At 38.8% G+C, this 26,686-nt stretch overlaps 2 protein-coding genes across 2 annotated transcripts; one reads left to right on the top strand and one right to left on the bottom strand.

The window, feature by feature from the left end:
• The first annotated feature begins 1,095 nt into the window (after positions 1 to 1,095).
• klf11b (Kruppel-like factor 11b) lies at positions 1,096 to 5,323 on the top strand. Its single transcript, XM_052153763.1, has 4 exons — positions 1,096 to 1,300; positions 2,358 to 2,615; positions 2,915 to 3,692; positions 3,798 to 5,323. The coding sequence occupies exons 1-4, from the start codon at positions 1,259 to 1,261 to the stop codon at positions 4,091 to 4,093; spliced, it is 1,374 nt and encodes a 457-aa protein (XP_052009723.1). The 5' UTR covers positions 1,096 to 1,258; the 3' UTR covers positions 4,094 to 5,323.
• Positions 5,324 to 19,984: 14,661 nt separating this feature from the next.
• Positions 19,985 to 26,398, bottom strand: dhx32b (DEAH (Asp-Glu-Ala-His) box polypeptide 32b). Its single transcript, XM_052153978.1, is given in 9 exon segments — positions 19,985 to 21,011; positions 21,446 to 21,538; positions 21,671 to 21,901; positions 24,193 to 24,217; positions 24,219 to 24,369; positions 24,372 to 24,418; positions 24,420 to 24,465; positions 24,468 to 24,502; positions 26,331 to 26,398. Coding segments are annotated over 9 exon segments (861 nt in total). The 3' UTR covers positions 19,985 to 20,846.
• Between the last annotated feature and the right edge of the window lie 288 nt (positions 26,399 to 26,686).

The raw sequence follows: 26,686 nt of genomic DNA, 5'->3' as shown, positions 1-26,686 counted from the left end.
TTATATAGACATCATAACAGTAGTCCATATGACAAGTGCACTATAGTCCAAGCACAACAGCTATGTGTTATATGGAGTACTTTTATTATATTTTTATAATGATTGTTTTTATTTCTCTTTGGACCTTGACAGCAGTGCTCAATGTGAACTGTTTTTGTATGGAAAAGACCAGCGTTAAGATTCTTGAAGAAAATAATGTGTTAAGATTCTACTGGGGGTAGTAATAAAACACAATGAGGGTCAACGTGAGGGCAGTAAATAATTTTGCATATTGTCTTTTTGCAAGCCAGCTTACACAGTCATGTTATTTTAGAGATACATCAGTGATGAAAAGAAATTCTAATTATATTCGTCTTTTCTTTTACAAATTTAAGAAAAGATGACAGACACAGTGTTTGTCTTGTACTGTGTGAACTTTAAAAATACACGTTCTATATCTTAAAAAAAAAAAAAAAAGATTATACACTTTTGCACCTTTATGACATTTGAAGCCTTTCCCCTGCGCAATTGGACCATTATATTTGTGATATTAACACTCGTGACCCCCCATCCCCAAAATGTTCAAGACATAGTTATGGTCTTGGATCAAATTGCCTAAAAACCTTTAGACATTGCACACAATGATATCATGGATCAGGAATATTTTGCAGTGCATAGTGACAAACTGGTGTTAAGGAAAGTGCTGTGGTAGTTTTTGTTGCTATTAAGTGTTTTGGCAGAAAAAACATGACTTTCAGTGTTTATTTCGTGTTTATTTTATTTTTCCTCCACGTCTGCGAAACTATTTTGGCTCTCCATCCTTATGCTGAGGGGGCTGCTATTACATGTTTAAGCTGACCAGACACACAAACACGTTTCACTATTATACGGCGGCTAAAGGCAGTGACCTTTCGCCCAGTTCCGCGACTCCGTAGTTCAGCGAGTTTACATTGACACCGTTGACTCCCTCCACACGCCCACCGGCAGCCACGCACCCCGTTTCCGCCAATAGCTCGCCTATCACGCACTGATCACGCGTCGTCCTTCGCGCAATTGGTCAAGGTCTCACACACATTTGCTTTTCATTGGTGGCGTGCTGCCACAACCCAGACTGTTGTGAATTTTGTTTTCTTTTTTTCCTCGGACTTGTTTTACTCAGCTGCTGGTAAAGGCGATCTGGATTCCGGTGTGAGTCGTCACCGAACGGGCGGAGCACCTCTGTTTCTTTGTTCTGCTCTTGTTTTGAATCCATTAATATTTTTTCGTACACTTTGATCGGATGTCAAAACGCCAGTTACTTAACATGGAAGAAATATGTGGGGTAAGATCAATATATATATATATATATTTTTTATTACGCTTGTGATTATATTGACAACGTTGAGTGGTCATTGTTGATTGCGTTTAACCCATAAATGAACAAATACTACGTCAACTCAAGTTTTAATATAATTTAGCTAGTGTTTTCTTTCCTTTTTTAAAACTGTATTTATGAGGTTAGTGGAGTGTAAACAGAAAAGTAGGTGAGAAAGCGGGAATTGGATCGGGACATGACCCGGGGGGACTCGAACCTGTGTCCATGTTAGCCAACAGTTATTTAATGTTATATCGTAACTCAATTCGTCACTGCGTCACAATGTATCAGTGCATCCAAACAGCTCTTTTGTAAAGTTATGAAAACATGTAACTGTCTATTGCGTCATAAGAGATACCTTCAACTATGACAACAATCAAAAAGGATATTTCGTAAGACACAACGATTTCAGTGTGAAATAGACACATCTTGGCCCGATCAAAACCTTACTTTTTCTGTTTATGTTGCTATAAACAATTTTTAAATTGACTTAACCTTAAAACATCGTCTTGTTATGTGCAAAGCACAACGGCCGCACATTGTATGCAGGTTGTACATGAGTTTTTCAGATGCACAGCACCTTGTCGACCCTGTTATAAAAACACGTGTATATTGCTCGATAATGGTGTTATTATTATTATTATTTAAGCGCTACGGGTGGGAGGGGCTTGCTGTCAGTCAAATTATATGGCCTCGCTCGGGCACTGTTGAGTTGTTCATGAGTCTGTCAGCATTCTCAAGTTTTGCTCATACGGGGTTTTACGTGTCCAGCTTGAGAGCACGTCATTGTTTTTGCTTTATTTGGGAATGGGAGGTAACGGCCTAATGACAGAGGGTTTAAAAAGGGCTTCTCTGTTAAACAATCAAACTGCCTCTGGAATCCATAAATAGATAAGGACAAAGAAAGAGAGCGAGAGAGACCCATTCAGTTCAACCCTGCATCTGAGCTGTGTGTTGAAATCAACCAGAGTGCATTCTCTTGTCTTTTTACATTACATTAAACTAGTTCTCTTATGGTATTCAGGAATCTTGGATGGAGGTCTGCGAGGCATTTCTGGAAGGGAAAAGGCACAGTGGCGAACACACTTCATGCAGTGTGCCGGAATATAATGATTTGGAGGCGGCAGAAGCTCTGGTCTTCATGAGCATCTGGAGTCAGAAGTCTCCAAATCCCAACTCCTTCAAACCTCGTCCTCTTACCCCAGCGTCAGACTCTTGCGACTCTCTCCTGCAACCTGAACCACCAGAGACCCCAAACGACTTTGTCTGCCTCTCCTCACTGGTAAGGAGCTGTAAAATATGTACACTTTAAGCAATATTTAATTTGTCAACATTTACTCTGGGCCCTCACGGTCCTCTTATAGGAACCTGATTTATTTGCTTAAAAATTGGGGAGGGTTTTATGACACCTTGGACAGGTGGCAGTCTATAGATAAGCTACATCTGCGAACTGAACTTCAGCACAGGCACTGTGATTACAGGGCTCACCTGTGCCATAATGATGCTGAGAACATAATAGTACAACTGTGATAAAGTAGCTCTGTTTTGTATGGTAAAGTATGATTTTCTTCTACCATGCAGTGTATGACCCCACCACACAGTCCCAGCTTTTCTGAGACCTCTAACACTACAGCAGGGCCAGCCTCCCCCTCCCCACTGGCCCGACCTTGTCCCAGCCTCCCCCACTTCATCACTCCAATGCAAACCACAGAGAAAACCACATCTTCGCCTTGCAGGGCTATGGCAACTAGTGTAATACGTCACACAGCTGACAGCTCCCTCTATCAAAACATTCCACAAGCAGTCCACCCTCTAAAGACTGAGAAACAGATGCAACCTGAGGCTTCAACCCAACCCCAAAGGGACACCACAACAGCAAGCACATGCCAAAACTGCATTGCACCCCATTCTAAAGATGACAAACTCTCGCCAACATCCCCACAGTCACCCCCCCCAACCCCTAGTCCACCAATCATATGCCAGATGTTTCCTGTGGCACAACCAGGAGTCATCTCAGCCACGTTTATTCAGAGCCCAGCTCAGAAGCCCAGCCATGGGATGACGTCTATCTTACCACAGCCTTTCATAATGGGCTCCTCAGTGCCTCAGGGGACAGTGATGTTCGTGATGCCTCAGTCACCTATGTCTTCAGCTCCACAATGCCCACAGACTGTTATGACCCTGGGCAACACCAAGCTCCTGCCTCTGGCTCCTGCACCAGTTTACGTGCCATCAGGGCAGAGCAGTGTCATGCAGGTCGACTTTTCCCGCAGACGCAACTATGTCTGCAATTTCTCAGGCTGTCGGAAGACCTATTTTAAGAGCTCTCACCTAAAGGCACATCTCAGAACTCACACAGGTAAACAAGGATCAGTGTAAAGTCCCAATGGCCAGAGTCTAGGTCATACTTCAGCTGGACTTGTGTATCATGTAACATGTTTGTAAAATGTCTTGTTTCTTCCAGGGGAGAAACCTTTCAGCTGTAACTGGGAAGGCTGCGATAAGAAATTTGCTCGCTCCGACGAGCTCTCCCGCCACCGGCGAACGCACACGGGTGAAAAGAAGTTTGCCTGCCCAGTTTGTGACAGGCGGTTTATGCGTAGTGACCACCTCACCAAGCATGCACGCCGGCACATGACCACTAAGAAGATCCCTTCCTGGCAAACAGAGGTGCGGAATCTCAACAAGATCACCGCAGCCAAGACCTTGCACCCTGGCACAGCACTACCAATCAGCATGTTGCTTCCAGGTTCAAACTGAATCTGTTTGAGACTGAACTCTCACTGACATTATGCAGGGACTCATTATATGAGGCTGCAGATTTTCTCATGGGCAAAAATGTGATTATGCACTGGACTCCTTTTTTCTTAGCTGCACATATTTTGCACTCAGCAGTGGAACATTTTGTTTACTATTGTGTAAAAGAATTATGCACTCTTATGCCAAAGCCTTTGTACTACATTTGTCTTAAGTTTTTATCCTTTTTCATCCATCCTTTTCATCTTTTTTTCTTTTTTTTTTGTATACATATATATGTACATATATACAGTAGTGGAAGTGTATGATGTATGCTAAACAACATACAATATAATTAGAAAAAGGAAAATTAATATGTACAAATGTATATGTGAATAATTATCTGCACTGTGATGATCATATAATACTCTTTTATTTAATACTCTTTTATATTAAACAATAGAGAATAAGTGTGTTGTTGTGATTTAATTAAGCATTAAAGCACTGATCAAAGTACAAGTAAAGGTGACCATAATAATATGTGGCAACAGAAAAATGAATGGTTCTCATAGGGTTTTAGAACAAAGTTGTGAAAGTTCACTTCTTCCTGCCACTGCTCTTCGAAGACACAGAGCTTCCCCTCTCACCCGTGATGGATCCACTTCCTGATATGTGCCTGATCCTTCATCTCATGCATCACCACTAATCTCAGCAGCAAGTTGACAAGTAATTTAATTTGCTGCCGTTAATGCTCAGGATAGGACAAAACCAACATGTTTTTCTAAAAAATTTTCATTTAACAAACACCTTTCAATGATAAATAGATCATTAGTTCGTTATAAAGACACAGACAGTCTATTGTGTTATTTTCATTTGTAATTTCCAGATGGTTGGCCTCTTTCAAAACCTGTGTAGTCATGCAGTTGACATGTTTTGATGGATGGTTTATGATTCACTTACTTTCTATTGCCAAAGGATTACAGTTTAGCAATCACTATTATGAATGTGTTTTTGCTCATCTACAAGTATTAATTTTTGGAACAGATTTTGTTTGTTTTAGATATATGTTTAAGAAGTGAAAGGAATAATTATGTAACTACTGAATGTACTATTACCTTAGCCTGATTTTCCAGAAGAGGAAAAAAACAGTGGTGGATAAAGACAGTAAAATGGGAGAAGATGCCAAATGTACTGTCATTCTCTCAGCATCTGCAATAGAAATCCCCTCGCAGCTGTGGTAAATCTTTTTTTTTTCTTTTCACTAATTCAAGGGTAATACAACAATAAACAATGTTATAAATGTACACTCTCGCTCTCTCTCTATATAAATTATAATATTAAAAAGTTTGCAGATTTCCGCTTCTAAATAAGGCGGAAACGCGTCATCACAGTGTGTGAAAAAGGTCTGTTAACGGGGAATAAATAATTTGTGTTTTCCAGTATTACTAATATTCTCACAGAGAGAAAGAGACCAGATTTCTGTAATTATCGCTCAGACAGAATGGGAAAAGGCAGCACTGTTACGCACACAACTCAACTAAAATGAAATCCAATCAAATTACCAGACTGACTGTACTTGTGGGAGGCGCGACCAATCAGCGTCCAAAACGGCGCTCCGCCTTCTTGCCTTACTGACCGACTTTCCCGACAATGAATAGTCTTTCATCGACTTTCCTTTAATGCTGCAACAGCGACTCAGTGTGGCTCATATATAAAGTTTTTTATTTTTCTCACCAAAGTTGGCTACATTTCACTCCAGACCTGACTTAAACACCTAATCTAAATATTGTAGCTTGACATTTTCCCCTCTATAATAAGCCAAGTTGTTTAATATGCTACAGTATGGCTACAATTTGTTGAAAATAAATATATAAATAGAGAATGCATGATTAAACGGATAGTTCACCCAAAAATGAAAATGCTGTTATAATTTACTCACCCTCATGTCGTTCCAAACCCGTATGTATTACTTCATTTACTTTTGTGCATGAATGGAGACTGGCACTAGCATACTGCTAGAAGGGGGGTGGACTTTGTGAGTGCACGGACCCATTGGAAATAATTTCATCAAGTATATCCATCCCTTAAAAAAAAATTATTGCATTCTATTATTTTAATGATTGATATTAAAAAGAATAATCAATAAAGCTGTCTCAGTCTACATTAATCCGTATACATTTGAAAACTGTGTTTTCATTTCAAAACACTCTCCGTCCACACTAGCGTTATCAAGCATTTTCCAAAAGTTGCTCGTCCACACTAAAACGTATCAAAACACTTCAATCATCACTGCCCATGCGGAAAATCCCCGTTGCATGTATGGTCTTAAAAGCAATTCTTGTATGTCCTTGTGTTCTGTCGCCGGACACCAATTCTGAGTAAACTTCCCTTCACCTTTGAAGAAATGCAATGTGAAGGTTGTACAAAGTAAAATGTATTTTTTTTTTAACAACGCTATCAAAGTGAGTATCAAGTACAACAACACCGCTATAGGCCAAAATGGAGAGAAAAAGATGCATTTTCAAACAAAAACGTATTAGTGTGGACAAGGCTTCAATAATTATATCCAGACATCCGTTAATCCAGGTGCCATTTCTTTTTTCTTAACTGTAAGAGAAGATCATCGTGCTCATCAACCAAATTCCCACTCAAGCATGTTCATCAGGTCTTCTTCTAAAGCATCATACATTAATAGTTAATTTTTGTTATAATATATTATTTATATATATAATATATTTATATTAGGGCTGTCAATCAAGTACAAATTTTTAGCGAATTAATTACATTAATCGTGATTAAACGCATATACAAATATTTGCTGAGAAAGCCCCTCATATAACAATAATTCAATATATAATGATGAAATAATGATACATAGTTATCTTTAAATATTAAACAATTATATATATATATATAAAATAAAAAAATATTCAGATAATTCAAATACATTACATTCTTGTGGCAGAAGAGTTCATCATTGATAAGACAATACAAAAAGTGGCTTTAGAATACAATGTATTGTTTATTACCATATTATTGATCATAAGACAATCATTGGCATACAGTTCACAGCAATCCATTTCACAAGTGAATTTGTCAATCAGTTCGAGATTTATTATGAGGGCTTGTTCAAGGACCCGTCAATTTACACCTGCGTCAGGTATGCTTTTGTAGCGTCTCGGTTGTGTTGCGTCATAAACATAAAATTTTTAGGTCACTGTGTCAAGTTAAATAAAATTTAATACTTAGAACACATCTTGGGATCCCTTATTCAGATTTGCGCTCCATCAAGTGTTTTGAATGCAAGAACATAGTGCATGTTTGTTTTTCTTCACTATATAAACTGCGCATTGCCCCGCAGCTGAAGTTTCACTTAGTGCCCTCTGGAGTAAACAGGTGGTACTACAAGCTTGCATTTCTCAGGAATCTTCCATATTACATTCCGAGGGCATTGCGATTAATTGCGTGAATTAGTAAAATTAATCGCACTGAATTAACGCGTTAAATCGACAGTCCTAATTTAAAATATATTATATATAATTTGTGTTTTGTTATAATAGTTAATAAATAATATTTAACAAAGCACATCTAAAATACAAATCTTTGAAAAACATTATTTAAAAAAAAAAAAACATTTATCCACTTTTTTCCCACTCACTTCACCACTTCACTACTTAGTAGGTCCTTGTGGTGGCGTGGTTACTCATCTCAATACGGGTGGCAGAGGACAAGTCTTAGTTTCCTTTGCTTCTGAGACAGTCAATCTGCGCATCTTATCACTTGGCTCGCTGTGCATGACACCATGCTACTACTCTTCGCGATCGATGCATTGAGAGCGAGAACCACTAATTGTGACCACAATGAGGTTACCCCATGTGACCATCCTCCCTAGCAACCGGGCCAAATTGTTTGCTTAGGAGACCTGGCTTGAGTCCCTCAGCACACCCTGGATTCGAACTCACGACTCCACGGGTGGTAGTAGAGCTACCCAGTCTGCAAAAAATATTATTTTAATTACACATTCACATTACAGACCACTGCATTCAACCAAGCGTGGCACTGGACACAACCTAACCTAATTCAGCACAAAAAGTGTTTGCCACTAATTTCAGATAAATATTTGATGGAATCCACTTACAAAGGTGTTGCTGTGTTCTCAATGTTGGCACTAATTAACAGGCCCATTGGAGGAGTTTTCTGTTCATTAAGCCAGGAAATGGTTAAAGCTTAATATCATTTTAATAGATCTTATTAATAAATAATAGTTGATTCCAGTTGAAAAAGGTTAGGCCTTGACTCTTTTACGTATAACTAAAAATGTAAAAGTAAATAGCACATTTCCATTTCCATGAATGTTTGAGGTTGGTTTGTGCAGTGTGTTAACTTCATTCTTCACACAAACACCATGTTGTAGTCATCATGTTGTAATTATCATGTTGTAATTATCATGTTGACTGCCCCTGAAAACTTGGTTGCTGTCATGTCTTTAAGCATAGCAAAGCCCAGATGACTTTGATCTGAACATCTTTCAAATAGTCTTTAAGTGCAGTCTTGCATCTGTGCTTTCACACCTAGCGAAGACTCTGTCCACCTCCTCCGCGAGACTGTCCTGTTTGGCCAAAAACTGTCTATCCTGCCCTTCACTATTACAGCATGCACAGGCTCTTTTTCTGACTGACACAATCTGATCTGAAGTTTTGGTATATATATATATATATATATATATATATATATATATATATATATATATATATATATATATATATATATATCACATGAACCCTTTCACACATAGTGGTCACTAGTGGACAGCTATTCAAAACCTGTTTTCTTGTATATTCATGGTTTTGATGGTCTAGTTGCAAATCAGTTACTTCAGTGGATTCATCATCCCATACATTGCCACCCACTGGCCAGCCGTTGTAAGTTCAACAAAACGAAAACAAAACAAAAACTCTGGCTAACGCAGGAATATCTTGAATATCAATCCTTATATAGAAGGACCCTTGCAGCTAAATACAATTTGGAAACATCAAGTAACTACTAAGGAGTAATACAATTGTACAATATTTGTAAAAAAAAACATTTTACATTTTGTGATGTAAAATTGATTTATGTTTTTAGAATGTAACTTGCAATTTCTGTGACAAAAACAACTTTTTGTGCAGATTAGTTCCATTATGTGAGTAATGTATGTTATATTTTGTAGATATCAAGTGCAGTTCGAGAAAAAAAGGCCTACAGGATAGTGGAGCAATTACCATCGGAGTTAAGTGAGGATATTGTGGCAGTGATGAGAAATGGTTGCCAGAAAAAGGATTAGGAAATGCTTGCAGTAGTGATAGCGGAGTTGAGGATGCAGAATGTGTTTGCGTTGCATTGAGCAGTATAACAATATGTTAAAATATGTGACAGCATAGATTTAACAGCATAATATATCATTTTGTTCATTGGTTTGCTAAGTCCATATTTATTCAGTTTTTTATTTCTTCACAACCCAAACGCATGCTGTCCACCTGAGTGGACATATGATGTTCAATTTATATATATATATATATATATATATATATATATATATATATATATAAAAAATCACCCACCCCACCCTGACCTCCAACGAACACAGCTGTCCTCCCAACAGGAACTAACACACAAAAAACAGGGGAAAAAAAGGAAGAAAAAGAAAATAATAATAATGTATAGTAGACATTATTAGAGATGTTTTATTATCATTAAAACTAGAGGGGTTCCAATAGAATCTATGTAAAATCTTAAATTGCATAAGGTGCACTCTTGCATCTCTAGATGCAGACTTGACGTTGTTTTTAGAATCCTAGCTCACACTCCCTCCCAAATTTAAATCTTTCTCCCATAAACTCTTGATAGAAGTTAAAGCCCTGTCCCCCAGACTCTGAATTAGCAGGGAGTTATACACTGATGCCTCATGACCTTTTCCAAAAGCAGTAATCACCTCTCCCAGAGCATCTGCCATTTTAGTGGTGTGTGTTACTCTCAAAAACAGTACAGAGCAGGTGGCGCAGCTGTAAATACCTATAGAACTGAGATTTGGGAATCCCAAAATGTTGAACCAAATTTTCAAAAGATCTCAACACTCCCCTCTCATTTAGGTCACAGAGTGTAGCAACCCCCCTCACAATCCGCTCTGACCAACAAAAAGGGGGACCTATTTATACATAATTTTGTGTTCAGCCAAATGCTTGAGGCAACATTTAAATAAATGTCCGAATTAAACACTCTGGACACATTTGTCCATACCGTGTACAAATGCGAGATAACGGTGTAACTTAGCTTCTGCGATTAGTTTGATAGAAAGGCTTTACAATGGTGAAATAGGGGCAATAACCACCTGTTCAATAAAAAACCAGAGAGGGGCTTGCTCAGGTGGAAGCGACCAATGAGCCAAATATCTGTGACCGAATGCATAATAATAAAACAAAATCTTAAGGAGGCCTAACCCACCTTTGTAAATCGGCCCATGTAACTTATTGAAATGTAATCTGGGACGTTTACCATTCCAAATGAAGGATTCGATATGCTATCAAATTGTTTAAATAAGAGAGGGGGACATCTACAGGGAGAGATTTTAACAGGTAGTTAAATATTTGAATACAATTCATTTTAATAACATTAACCTTCCCAATCATAGGTAAATGTAATGAAGCCTACCTGCCCACATCGCTCGATAACCTTTTTATTAAGGGGTCAAAATTAAATCAGACAAATTTAATGGGAATAAAATACCTAAATACTTAATGCAGTGGCGGAGCTAGGGGGTGGCCAAGGGTGGCCATGGCCACCATGGACTGAAGCCTGGCCACCCCATTGGCCACCCCACACACAATTGATGTTTTTGAGCACAAGACTTAACATGTACTGTACTAAAATTTCTGTGCCACCACAGACTGATCGCTGGCCCCTGCCCGGCCACCCCTGTGAAATACTCCTGGCTCCGCCCCTGACTTAATGCCCTGGTTGGACCACATAAAGGCACCCAACTGGAAATCCGTTATTGGGCAGTACGCTGTCAGAGCCAAAGCTTCGGATTTAGACCAGTTGACTGTATCCTGAGAAGTTAGAAAAGGAAATAATAATTCTTTGGAGGCAAGGCTTTCCTTGTGGGGTCGGAGACGAAAAATAAATTATCATACCCGTAAAGCAAAAGCTTATGCACCACACCTAATGTAACTTAATCCATCCAATAATAGTATTCCCGAACCCGTATATTTCCAAAATGTTATAAAGATAATCCCATTCTAACATATCAATGCCTTTTCAGCGTCAAGTGAGATAGTCGCGACAGGAGTCTGATCATTCGCCACTGACCACATAATATTGATGACACGCCCTAAACACCACCTGATCTATGTATAATGAAAATTCTTTAACATCAAGCTGGATCAGGGAAATTGTTCGATAACTCTTACACTTGCTTGGATCTTTTTCCTTTTTAAGAATCAAACTGATCCGGGCTTGTGTCATGGTTGGCAGAAGCTTTCCATACTTTTACTATTCCTATTATATTATACTTTTACTATTATAAATTGGGGCCAATTCTGTAGCATAAAATAAAAAAAATCAGCGGCAAAGCCATCTGGCCCCGGAGCCTTGCCTGTAGGCAAGGCCTTAATTACCTCGCCAAGCTCCTCCAATGTTATTTCATAATGAGGAGAATTGTTTTGCTCAGTCGTCAGTTTAGGAAGTTCTAATGGTTTCACAAAGTTTCTAATATCCTCATCAGTAGATGAAGATGTGGAACTATAGAGATCAAGATAGAATTCTTTAAAAGCGTTATTAATATCATTGGCCATGGTAAAAAATTCCCCACCAGCAGATTTCACTGAAGGAATGGTAGAAAAATACTCTCTCTGCTTTATATATCTAGCCAAATGCTTCCTTGCATTATCCCCTACTCAAAGTTTGACTGTCTTGTCCTGAATAACTAAAACTCCACCTTATGTGACAAAAAAACATTATATCTGTATTTCAATTGGGTCAATTCTCTGAGGCCATCAGTCGACATTCGGTACTTCAGCTTTGACTCTGCACTTTTAATGTTCCATTCCAACTCCACAAGTTCACGTGCTTTGGATTTTTTGATGAATGTGGCATACTTTATGGTCCGACCACCAAGCCACGCCAACAGAGGATACTGAGGTCCAGTTGGACTCCATATAAAAATTTATTTCAGCCTTTAACATTTGTTGGAAATCAGGATTTTACAAAAGGGATACATTAAAGCGCCAACTATGATTTATTGTTCTCCAGATGTGGCAACACCTCTAAACACACCAGGGCTTGATCTGAGACTAAGATGTTTCCTATTGAGCAATCAACAAGATTAATTGAAGGACTATATATATATATTCTAGAATAAATCTTATTGACTGAAGAAAAGAATGTAAAGTCCCAACCAGATGAGTTCAAAAGTCTCCAAATATCTGTAAGACCAAGATTTTTACACATCCTGTGAAGCATCACTCTTGCTCTAGGGGGCTAACACACTTTTGTTTCATTGTGATCAAGGACTGAGTCCATCAATAGATTAAAGTATCCTCCTAGTTTATATCATGAGGGGTGCCAGTGGCTTGCAACATCCCTTCAAGATCTATGAAAAAGCCCTGATCATCAAAGTTAGGTGCGTAAATATTAGTCAAAATCTACCTTTGCCCCTGAATTTCTGTTAAAACCATAATGACTCTACCTAATTTATCTTTACTCTGTTTGAGACATTTGAATTGTAGATGTTTACTTATCAATGTAATGACTCCCCTGCTCTTACTTGAGCCAGCACAAAAGAAAACATGCCCACCCCATATCCTCCCAAGTTCCTGCGGGGAAAGATGCGTTTCTTGAAGAAACAGTATATCATATTTATTTCGTTTAAGAAAATAAATAACCTTCCTTCTTTTAATGGGGTGCCCCAAATCATTCACATTCCACGTAGAGAGAGAGATAATCCACTCATATTAACATTTGACATTTTGAAATTTGAGAAAAAATAGATTGTGTGTCAAAAATAAAATGATAAAGACCACATTCCAACATTAGTGCAACAGTCAAACCCCGAACCAACAGAAAAAAGAAAATGTGCGTATTAACCCCACGTACGATAGTGCCATCCGGCGTCCAACTTTCTAAAATCAAACAGTCCATGTACACCTATGAGAGCCCCTGAGACAACTTTGCTGTTGGGTTGCTCAATAAAGTAAAGTCAAGTGGATTTATTGTCGTTCAACCATATACAGTTAGTACAGTACACAGTGAAACGAGACAACTTTCCTCCAGGACCATGGTGCTACATAAAACAATATAGGACAAACACAGAACCACATGAGACTACACACACTAAATCATATTTGTACATAAAGTGCATGTGCAAATAAGTATGAGACAGTACAATAAATTAATAAAAGGAACAGGACAATAGACACAGTAAAAGACAGTGCAGCGCCGACCAGTACACATTTGTAATGAATAGTGCAAAAAAATGCCAAACGTAAACATAACATACTATGAAATATTGGTCTATGGACATAGCAGTTATTGTGGTAGCAGCCAGGTAAAGTGACAATGAATTAAAGTGCAACTCAGGACATGTGCAAAAGTTGGATGGTGTACAGGTGTGTGTGTGTGTCAGTCCAGTCTCTGAGTATTGAGGAGTCTGATGGCTTTGGGGAAGAAGCTGTTACACAATCTGGTCGTGAGGGCCCGAAGGGCCAGGTGGCAGCAGAGAGAAGAGTTTGTGTGAGGGGTATGTGGGGTCATCCACAATGCTGGTTGATTTTTATTGGTTATTGGTTGAGCCAATAAGCAGAATAAAAACAAAGCATGTGATGATTCATCCGCATAACTGTTCCTAGGTTTGCAATTAGTTTTTTATTAATTTAGAACAATTAACTATAGGTAGAGTGATTAAACTTGTGTGTAAACTTGTGTCTTTGTGTAGCAAACTATATAAACAATATAATATCAAGACATTAAAAGTCATGTAAATTACATGTTTTTTAAAAAGAATAAGATTTCAAATGAACAATTAGAAAAAAAGGTATAGTTCACCCAAAAAATGAAAACTCTCTCATAAATTCCTCATGCCATCCCAGATGTGTATGACTTCTTCTGAAGCACACAAATTAAGATTTATTAGAAGAATATTTCAGCTCTTTAGGTCCATACAATGCAAGTGAATGGTGACTAAAACCAAAGTATCACACAAGTCAGCATAATAGTAATCCATTAGACTCCAGTGGTTAAATCGATTTCTTCAGAAGTGATTTGATAGATGTGGGTGAGAAAGAGATAAATATTTAAGGTCCTTTTCTTTTTTTTTTTAAGTGAAAATTAACGTGTAGAGTTACGGTAGAAGAATGACTAAAATATTTCTCTGTTTCTAGGAATATGGTAAGAAATAATTTAAGTTTATATATTTCTTAGCTTACAGAAAAGTGAGAAAAACATTGTCAACTGTGAATTACAAATTTTGTTTTCCAACCTTGCTGTCTTAAATGTATTATAATGCAGCTGTATCCATATATTATTAAATCAATTCAAGTTCTGCTTTAAACTGAATAAAATTACTTATTTGTATAAAAATATTTTCAGTTCCAAGGGTGGCTATGTGCTTACCATCAATTCACTTAGCAATATTGCAGTAAGGACTTTGACAAGAAAACATATCTACGTTACTGCTGCCTGGCTTTAAATGTAAGCTTTCTGCCCTATGGAAATAAACAACTGTTTAATTTCACTTTTTAAAAAAAACTTTTTTTCAGATAAATGGGTGATTCTGTAACTAAAGGCACTTGACCTGATTTGTATTTATTTTTTCAGTATAAAAAAAAAGAAATTCCATACAGTATTTCAATCTAAAACTGAATTTCTTTACATTCCATCTCTATGCAATAATGCAGTTCTTTTCCACAGCAATCTCGGATAAATCAGAAATAGTTAATTACAAAAAATACATAAAATCAGATTCATATCACTCATTATTGTTCAGGACAAAATGATATGTAACATAACGATGTTCTTTCCAGTACATTTATTTAGCCATAATAAAAAGAAAAACACAAATTGTTTTTCTACTGTCGGAATGACAAAGTGTCTTAAGTTATAGAATCGATAACCATCCAATCACAAATATATATATACTGTATATATATTTATATAATTTATTGTTATGTATTTAAATTAACATATTTTTCTAGACTATAATTTTTCTTCACTGTTGTAGTTTAATATAATAAATAAATGTTGTGGTTATTTTTATAAAATGTGTGTTTTCTTAAATGTAATATGACCAATTGTCATGATAATGGTTGTAACGTTGCATGTCGTGCGCTTTACACTGACGCACAACCACATAAAAAGTACACTTGAGTTAAATTAAGCTTAATTAAAATGCCAGTGTCTCAAACTTTTGAAACTTTTGTCAAAAAACTGTTTGTTTATTTGATTTTAGCATTTATTTTAGACAAACTATGTCAGTACTGGTTTGCAATGTCTAGTGGGTAAATTTCCCTCTCCACTTCCTGTGAAGTGATGTATCAATGTTCACTTATTCCCTATGCCGTTTGGAGTGCCCTTCCAACTGAACATAATGCTCCCTTCAGATTGGAATCTGCCTTAAGATGGCTGAATACCATGTGAAGTCCACTTCGGAGGACCCTAACGGTCGACTGGAATACACCTAAGGTATACTATTTCCAAAGTCATTGTATGGTACAGCGCTCATGGCCCTACTCATCATTGGCAGGGCCGCTGGAGGTCTATGATTTTCTTTTGCCTTTAGATGGGGCAGCTGATCCATGATCGATAATGTGCTCAGTACGTCTTTACTCTTACTAGGTGGCAGGTTGTAGAAGTACTGAGGTGCCATCTGAATGAACCTGCCACATGCAAACAGAAAAATAAATCCACAAAAATCAGAATGCACAGAAGAACTGTTTCAAAATGCATCAGGAAAGAATGAATAACATTATTTATATTATAAACATTAAATAATGTGACAAAACGATCCAACCAAGATGGGACTGTGGCAGGGCGGAGGGCGGCCCCACCCTCCACGCTGCCACGTTCTCATTGACCTTTTTGTGGCAGGACTGGTTGAGCCCTATAAATCTTGTGTTCCTGTTGGGGGTGAAGATGGGAATCTTTGCGAGACCATTAAATTAAAGTGGGATTATTTCATCTCAGCCTGTGTCTCGGAAGGCTCCCTCTCTTCATCCCAGCCTGAGGACAGTGATGCCCCCTCTCTGATGGTAGGTGCTTCAGTCGGTCTTCCCATCACTTGGAGAAGGAAGAGATGGATCTCTACACCTGAGTCTACAGCTGACCGACAGAAGGCGACTGACCCTTCAGACATCGGAGCAACCGGTGTTCGTGTTTACCATCGCCAGACACCGCTAAAATATAAGACTCATGCAACAACCAAGCTGCATGATGATCTGCAGGAGAAGCTACGCGACCTCGGCTTGCTGCGTAGACCAGGTCTCCGGTCCTCGGCGTGACCTGATGCTGGTGGCCGGCGGAGAGGACATCGTAAGGGGTGTGCGAGGAAGCAGAAGCGAGGCAAGAGGCTGGGGGTCAATCTCGGCTACTCAGACCACATCTCTGTTATGTTAATCCCAGCATACAGACCGCTCGCCAGGTGCACAAAACTGCTTCAGAAGCAGGTGAAAACCTGGCCAGCAAGCCATCTCTGCTCTTCAGGACTGTTTTGAATGTACTAACTGGCACATGTTCAGGGAGGCTGCAACATATGGCGACTCTACCAACTTGGAGGAATACTTAGCATCAGTGATCTGCTACATCAGCAAGTGCATTGATGATGTCACTTTCTCCTAGATCATCACCACACGGCCCAACCAGAAGCCGTGGATGACTGCGGAGGTGCGTGCGCTGCTGAGGACCCCAGACTGAGGTGGCCCTAAGAACAGCGAGGGCCAAACTGTCCCGGGCCTTCAGAGAGGCAAAGCACGCACATGCCCAGAGAATCCACAGTCACTTCCAGGACAGCGGCGACACGCAGCGCATGTCGCAGGGCATCCAGGCCATCACCAACTACAGAACAACATCAGTTGCCTGTGACAAAGATGCCTCACTTCCAGATGCGCTGAACAACTTCTATGCTCAATTTGAGGAGCAGAACGATATGGTGTGGAGGAAGACCACCCCTCCTCCCAACGGCCAGGTGCTCTGTCTTACCACGGCTGATGTGAGGAAAACACCCATGGAAGGCTGCTGGACAAGACAACATTCCTGGCAGAGTGCTCAGAGGACGTGCAGACCAGCTGGCAGATATTCTTACCGATATCTTCAACATCTCTCTGAGCAGCGCCACCATTACAACATGCTTCAAGGCCACCACCATCGTCCCCATGCCAAAGAAGTCTTCAGTGTCCTGCATCAACGACTACCGTCCTGACGCACTCACACACATCATCATGAAGTGCTTCGAGAGGCTCGTCATGAGGCACATTAAGACCCAGCAGAGGATAGTGAGGACAGCTGAAAATAATCATCGGGGTCTCTCTTCCCTCCATGAAAGACATTTACACAAAATGCTGCTTCTGCAAAGCAACCAGCATTGTGGATGACCCCACACTGGCAAGAGGTACCGAAGCATTCGGGCCCTCGTGGCCAGACTTTGTAACAGCTTCTTCCCTCAAGCCATCAGACTCCTCAATACTCAGAGACTGGACTGACACACGCACGCACGTACGCACGCACGCACGCACGCGTACACCATTCAACTTTTGCACATGTCCAGAGTTGCACTTTAGTTCATTGTCACTTTATACCTGGCTGCTACCTCAATAACTGCTATGTCCATAAACACAATTTCATAGTATGTTATGTTTACATTTGGCATTTTTAGAAAGTGTCATCTTTTTGCACTATTCATTACAAATGTGTACTGGTCGGCGCTGCATTGTCTCTTACTGTGTCTATTGTCCTGTTCCTTTTAGTAATTTATGGTAGTCTCATACTTTTTTGCACACGTTTGCACGTGCACTTTATGTAGAAATATGAATTAGTCTGTGTAGTCTCATGTGGTTCTGTGTTTGTCCTATGTTGTTTTATGTAGCACCATGGTCCTTGAGGAAAGTTGTCTCATTTCGCTATGTACTGTACTAACTGTATATAGTTGAATGACAATAAAAACCACTTGACTTTTTCAAAAGGACACGTCAATGTGCACGTGTCAGAGGGATGGTTTTGGAGCATCTTATTTGGTTGTGTCACGTCATAAACATAAACATGTCTCGTGATCCCTGCATTCGGAATTGCGCTCTGATCAGCTGTGTTTGAATGCGTGTACTGAATTGGAGGTGTACCTGTGGATATATTTTAAGGCCAACCTTCATACTCAGTGCCTCTTTGCTAGACATCATCGGAAAATCCAAATAAATCAGCCAATACCTCAGAAAACAAAATGGTGGGCCTCTACAAGACTTGTTCATCCATGGGAGCAATTTCCAAATGCCTGAAGGTACTATGTTCATCTGAACAATCAATAGTACGCAAGTATAAACACCATCATATCGCTCAGGAAGGAGATGCATTCGGTCTCCTAGAGATGAACGTAGTTTGGTGCGAAAAGTGCAAATCAATGCCAAAACAACAGCAGAGGACCTTGTGAAGATGTTGGAGGAATCCGGTAAACAAGAATCAATATCCACAGTAAAACACATCCTATATCGACATAACCTGGAAGGCTGCTCGGCAAGGAAGAAGCCACTGCTCCAAAACCTCCATAAAAAAGTCAGACAACGTTTGCAAGTGCATATGGGGACAAACAACTTTTGGGAGAAATGTTCTTTGGTCTAATAAACAAATATTAAACTGTTTCGCCATAATGACCATCCTTATGTTTGGAGGAAAAAGACTGATGCTTGCAAAGCGAAGAACACCATCTCAACCGTGAAGCATGGGGGTGGCAGCATCATGTTGTGCGGATGCTTTGCTGCAGGAGGAAATAGTGCACTTCACAAAATAGATGTCATCATGAGGAAGGAAAATTATGTGGACATGAAGCAACATCTCAAGACATCATCCAGAAAGTTAAAGCTTGGTTGTATTCCTCCAATGTTGTGGCAAAATGGCTTAAGGACAACAAAGTGAAGTTATTGTAATGGTAATCACAAAGCCCTGATCTCAATCCGACAGAAAATTTGTGGGTAGAACTGAAAATGCATGTGCGAGCAAAGAGGCCTACAAACCTGACTCAGTTACACCAGTTCTGTCTGGAGGAATGGGCCAAAATTCCAGCAACATATTGTGAGAAGCTTGTGGAAGGGTACCCAAAATATTTGACACAAGTTAAACAATTTAAAGGCAATGCTACCAAATACTAACAAAGTGTATATAAACATCTGACACACTGGGAATGGGATGAAAGAAATAAAAGCTTAAATAAATAATTCTCTCTACCATTATTCTGACATTTCACATTCTTAAAATAAAGCAGTGATCCTACTGACCTAAGACAGGGAATGTTTTCTACGATTAAATGTCAGGAAATTTGAAAAATGTTTACTTAGTTTAAATGTATTTGGCTAAGGTGTACATAAACTTCTGACTTCAACTGTAAATAGATCGTCATGAACAAAACTACACAAAACTACACTTGATTTGTGCCCAACCACAATGTGTTTTTTACAGTGAAATAATTGACTTCATAATAATGATACATAAATAATAATACATTTCAATACAGTTATGTACTGTGACAGTACAGACACTACTATGTTGTAGTAAACAGACAATATACACTCAGTAATTTGTAGTTGTAACTGAGGCTTCACAACAAAAGCGCCTTACATATTTTCTCTAGTCCATCATCATTTCAAGTTCATCTAGGTTATCACACCATGTTACTTTCACAGAAATTCTGTTGTCGTAGCACCACTAATGATGTGGCTACTCATCTGACTGGAGGGTGTTATGGAAGCAGGTTAACTCTAGAACAATGAGCCCAGTCAGAGTGCTGTCGGCTCAGCTACAGCACGGCTCACCACCTCTTAATACCAGCAGCACACAGGACAGTCCCTTCTGCATCACTATTGTGAGCCAAGAGAACTGGGCTGATCCAGATTTGCTTAGATGCTGTAAAAAGTCGATTTTGAACAGCATGTTTGTGTTCAGGTCTCTCAAAGATGGACTTCTTACTGTAGATTCATAGCCCAAGTTTTTGAATGATTGATTAGCTTGAATGTGTGGGAAACAGACTGTATATTCACTGTTTAAAATTACAACAGCTACATAGATTAGACATTATATTAAGAGTATAATTAGTGGGGCTTCCTAAGGCTTGCATCACTATTACTATTGCTCATATTTAAAACTGTACTGCACCATTTGTGCTAGGTGCATGAATGATACCTCAAATAATGCTGCTACTAAAAGAGAGGAGTGAATTCATCGGGTTAACAACTTCCCAAACACTGGGTACATCTAGGCACCAAAAAAATTACTTGGAGACTTGGGTGGCTTTTTAACTTGGGCCAGTAAGCAACCACCAAGCAAGCACCCAGAATACCCTAGCAACCACCTAGCATCACCTTAGCAACCACCCAGGAAACCCTAGAAAATAAACAGAAATCTTAAATTTCTGAATGCTAAAATCAATTCAGAAGACCCCAGCAATGGTATCGCGACACCCTGGCAAACATCCTAGCATAGTTGCTACAGGTTTTGCACAGGTAAGCACCACTCTCATTTTCTTGTAATGTCTTTTAAATGTAAAGAGAACTGATCATAAAGGAAGTATCTCAACTGGTCTGTCAATGAAGTTGCAGTGACTCAGGCCAGCAATTTTGATGCGTTTTAGGAAAAGCATGGTGGAAGCGATGCCAGATTCAAGAATGTGAGGGATACTCTCAGCAGGAAGAGGCGTGTCCTCTTGAAACAAACAGAAACACTTGTCTGTAGAAAAGGAACAACTTGGAAAACAGAGCCAAATTCTACAGGACAAGGTTCTGCACAAAACAGTGGCAAATATCCAGCAGTTAACATTAACATAAAGGTATGTGGCAACACTTTTCTAATCCCAATACCTACTGGTCTCCCGGCATGACCAATTGGGCTAAGTGCCCAATACCCCTCTAAAACAGCAAACCAGTCCTGCCCGTCCAGGCTGAGAGACTGGCAAACCAGCATAGGCTGGTTTAAGATGGGGTTTTTTTTAGCAGAGATTTGATTGTTATTTACCAAGATGTGAAGATTAAATAAAATGACAAGTCTTTGCATATTACTCCTTTTGCTTGTTACAACTGAATAATCTGTTTGATGTCTCACTTATTGAAAAATCACTTATTGAGTATTCAGCATTTTACAGAGCATAAAGTGCTCAACTGTTGGCCCAGCAAGCTGTTTGCGGCTCTCTGCTTGACTCTTGCTGATTGATAGAATTACAATTGAGTTGGCTCTGATTCTAGGGTTGTACACCTGTCACGATGAAACATCACATTTCAAGCACGCCGATCACAATGCATACATAACATAGAGCTCATAACAAATACATCCATAAGGGAGCAGTCTACATAGCAAATCAGACAAAAAACAAATATATTTGAATACATATCTTTTTTGCACTCCAGCATCAATCACAAAGCGAATGCTGTGAAAGACACAGAACAGGTCCTCAGTGGGGCTGCAAGAGAGGAAGACCCTCCTGCTCTTGCTCTCCTGAGAGAGTACAGAGAGACTGTCTCCTTGCAGAAGGCACAGAGATACAGGCACCAGCTCACCATGAGAGAATGCAAGATTGGAACCCAATCTCCGCAAAATGGCATGGGCACATTCAATCTCCTTGGAAAATAAAAAGAGAAAGACAAGTTTCTATTACCATGGAAATGGGACATTTTTCAATTCAATGCTAGATTCCCTGAAGTAAGGCTGGGTGATGACATTTATGTGACATAAAACTAAGGCACCATTTAAATAATTATCAGCCCTTTGCCTGGGCCCCCAGAGGTTGAGATCAAATTTATAACACAGAATTTACTAGAGTAAGAGATTTTAAACCCTAACGATGATCACAAAACGTGTTCCCTTCAGTCTAAATCTGAGTGCTCTATGAATTCTTACTGCCTTTTATTTTGAAGTTGTAAAATGTTTTTTGGTGAGTTCTCTCCATGAGCATCCCTTGTGACAATGTAACAGGAAACTTTAATGTAAGGTTTCCTAAATGTGTACCTTTCAGAATTCATTACAAAGTAATTCATAGAAATACAATAAACTATATATTTTTAATAAATAATTTTAATATAATAATTTGTATAAAAATTTGATAATTAAATAATAATAAATTGTTATTATTTTACATTGTATTTATTAATATAATAATATTTATTGTAATAATATTATATTACAAATAAATGATAATAAATAATTATATAATATATATTTAATCATTAAACCTGAGTGCAATCTGAAGAAATTATCAAGAAATCTCCTATTGCACATCAGTTTATGGAAGCGAATCATTTGATATTTTATGTGATTGAAAAAATATGGTGTCCTCGCAGTTTCACGGTCCTGTCACTCTGGGTTTTTGTCTGATAGGACTGTGGCATCATCGTCCCATGTCTGTCTTGTGTTTCGTTGTCTGTCTGTGTGTGAGCGCACCATTTGGGTTTAATTCCCTGCCGTGCGCTCTTTGGTCTGTCTTGTTTCATGTCGGGAGCAAAGTGTCTGTGTCCTGACTTCCTGTCTGGTTCAGTTTCAGTCTGTGTCGGGATCCGGACACTCATGATCCATGTCTGTCTGTTATTGACGTGGGTGCATCGTGCTTATTTCATCTTGGCAGCATGCACTCCCATCAATAGTTTATGTCTGTCTCTCGCGAACACGGGTGCACGTTGCACTGGTGTTGTGCGCCCGGGTCACTAGCTGTCTTTCTGTTGTGCTGAGGTTCGGTCACTTTGGTCAGAGGTTTCGGGTTTGTGTGTGGCCGAACTCTTTTTTTTTTGTGTGTCCGGTTGTATGTATTATGTGGCGTTTGCCTCGCAATGCACGCTCAGGTTTTGTTTAGTGTGAGAATGCACGGCATCGCTTTTTGCTACGCGTTCTCGCATCTTGTTTGTCAGTTGGCATGGGCATATATCGCCTTATTGTCTTGGTGATGTGGGCTCATGCCTTTCGGGTTTTGTTGTCTTGTGAGAACACATGGTTTTGTTTTGTTTCCGTATCGTCGCATGTCTCTCTGTCTTGCTTCGTACCCCACCTCCTTGTTTGCTTATTATTAGTTAATTTGCCTCACCTGTCCCCTGTTAACCCGTTTGATTACTCTCCCTGTTTTAGCCTGCTTGTGTGTGCTGTTCAGTTCCATTTCATCTTATTTCCAATCTTGCTTCCAGTCCCAGTCCTGTTTGGTCCGGTCGGTCCTAATTCCCTCCTACCCTCTGCCCCAGCCCAGGATTATATTTCCTTTGCTTTTTCCCCTTCAGTGTAGTTTGTTTATTGTTTCCCCCCCTTGTGGGAGTAAGAGCTTTTTCCCTTTATGTTTGTATTTAATGAATTCCCTCTATTTTAACTCTGCGTTTGGGACCTGCCTCTAATCTGTGACAAGCAGAGGATGGAATTGAAAATGTATGCTTTGCAGAGGGAATGTAGATGGATTTTTCATTTAAAATCTTTGCATCATGAATGAAGATCTTTCTTTGAGTTGTTTTCTTAAGACTGAAACTGTTATTTATAAAATTTCTCCTTAAATGTTCTTACATATTTTTTGTCTTTACACTGATTTGTGCACAAAGTCTATTGTTGTGTAAATATCACTGTTTATACTTGGTAATTTTTTTAATTTATGGTCCAGAAGTGTATTTTCATATATGTTTACAAGCTATGCCATTTTGAATGTATAAAAATATGTCTTATTGACTTTTGTCTTTATTGTATAAAATTAGAATATTTACGGTAAATGCTTTTACTATTTTGACTGCAGGTAATAATTAAATGTAAATATTCTGAATGTAAATATAAAGAATAACACATACAAATTTAAATAAACTATATAAAACATTACAAAACACACAAAATATAATCAATTATAAAAGGGAAAAGTCCAGCACTTCTGTATCTCATCAATGAAGTCTTACTTGCTCAGTTGCCAGAAATGTCACAATGGTCTTGATTCTGATGTATTTCAAGAGCCAGTCTAATAGCAGAGCAGAGATAAGCTTTCACACCTCCTCTCCCACTACCTCACACCACATCACATGGCTGAGGCCCTTCCAGTCGGATCTGACAAACAATTCCATAGTGTTGCAGCAGTTATCTGCAGAGTAAGGGGAAGTGAGGACAACCAGTCGAAGTTCTGGCCGTGCGCTCCTGGGCCTGATCGATGACCACCACGCCATACTGCTCCAAGACATCATATCACAGAGCAAAACATCATCTGTGAAGTATCTGCAAAAAACATTTTACCAAAAATGTTAATTCCTGTCATTATTTACTCACCATCATGTCATTCTAAAACCTTATGACTTTATTTATTCCATGGAACACAAAATAAAAGGTTTGAAGAACATCCTAGCCTCTCTTTTTGTCTAATAATGAGAGTGAAAGGCAGACCTGGCCATCAAGCTGCAAAATGACAAAAAAAAAACGTAGTCCATAAAACATGTGGGGAATATTCCAAGGCTTCTTAAGCCATATGGTATCTTTGTGTGAGCAAGAGAGAAACTTTAAAAGTTTTTATAATTTTGGACCATGTCAGCCCCATTCACTTTCATTATTTGATAAAGAACAGTGTAATTATTTTGTATTTCACTTAAGAAAGAGTCTCATGTCTGTTTGTAATGGCATGAGGGTGAATAACTTATGGGTATGATTATGATTTTTCATTTTTGGGTGAATTAGCCCTTTAAATGAAATAAAAATGCCATTCTTCCATACTTCATTTAAAGGAAAAGTTACCCATAAAGGAAAACTGTCTCATCATTTACTCCCCCTCATGCCATCCCAGATGTGTATGACTTTCTTCCTTCTGCAGAACACAGATGAAGATTTACAAGAAGAATACTGTATCTCAGCTCTATAGGTTCATACAATGCAAGTGAATTGGTACCGGAATTTTGAAGCTCCTTACGCACATAAAGGCATCATAAAAGTAATCCATATGACTAAAGTGATTAAATTATCTACAGAAGTGATATAAGTGTGGGTGAGAAACAGATCAATATTTAAGTCCTTTTTTTTGTATAAATCTCCACTTTCACTTTTACATTGTTCTTATGTTTTTGGCGATTCACATTCTTCATGCATATCACCACCTACTGGGTAGGGAAGATAATTTATAGTGAAAAAGGACTTGAATATTGATCTGTTTCTCACCCACAATTATCATATTTCTTCTGAAGACATGGATTTAACCACTGGATTACTTTTGTGCTGCCTTCAGGTGCTTTTTGGAGCTTCAAAATATTGGTACCCATTCAATTGCATTGTATGGACCTACAGAGATGAAACATTCTGCTAAACACATTTTTTTGTTAAGCAGAAGAAAAAGTCAAACACATCTGGGATGGCATGAGCGTGAGAAAAAAATGAGAGAATTTTTATTTTTTGGTGAACTATTCCTTTAAACATCTACAAACATCTATCATAAATACAGAGCTAAGTGGAGAAAAGCAGAGGTCATTGGCAATTCCTCATTTACTCTGGGAATTGCCAGTGTTGTTATTAAGTCAGGTCCTCTAATCACTGTTCTGGGTCTTTGTTTACCAGACTGAATTATGACCACCCTGAAAGCTGTGATAAAGCATATGGGCAGCACAGATTCATGGCAACTGTAATGGAGACCCTCAGACCGAAACCCACTCAGCCTTTTGTTAGCTTTTTATATTGTTAGAGGGAAAGCAGCCCATGAAAATGAGACACACGTGTGGTGATATTGAAGTGGGAGGTTATGAAAAAAGTGTTCCTGTTCAGGCCAATTGAACAAATACAGTAATATTGCACAACCTATCATTACAGTAATTTATATCCATATAAATTAATATACATTATAATTTGTATAGTAAATTTAAAGGTACAATCTTTACATTTTATGAACAAGAACATATATCCAGAAACTGACCTGAGTGCTTTGTCCTGTTTTAGCAGTTCCAGTAAATATCAAAATCTGGCTGTTTAGCAGACTGTACATAAACTCGCATTTCTCTCCCCACAACGCCAGACCTTTTCTTTGCTAAATAGGTTTCAGTGTCTTGAGTAAAAAGGGAGCCCATCAAACGGATTGAGCTCCAGCAGATCTTCCGAATCAGATTCTTGAGGTTCGGCGGTTTCAGAGTTTCTCCACATCTGTTGATAACTCCATTACCTTCCTTATACAGCCTTCTCGTCAACTGTAAAAATAAGTTCAACTGAATTTGAATGCATCTGTGTTACATAAATTAGTCTTAAAATGGTTACCTCCAAATGCCAGTGGACGCCTTTGTGTCATCAGTTGTCCCGCTCTAAATCAGTGGAGATGTAATTTAATCCCATCACAATAGACGCCGATGAAAGAGAGTATACAACATGAAACTAAAACTGATTGTCAATGCACAGTCTGCGTAGCCATGCATTGCTCTCCTATTAAAACTAATG

This window comes from Xyrauchen texanus, chromosome 22 (assembly GCF_025860055.1).
Source record: "Xyrauchen texanus isolate HMW12.3.18 chromosome 22, RBS_HiC_50CHRs, whole genome shotgun sequence".
In the NCBI taxonomy this organism is placed as follows: Eukaryota; Metazoa; Chordata; class Actinopteri; order Cypriniformes; family Catostomidae; genus Xyrauchen; species Xyrauchen texanus.
Note: the sequence above shows the minus strand (reverse complement) of the source record. Positions and strands in the feature narration are given on the sequence as shown.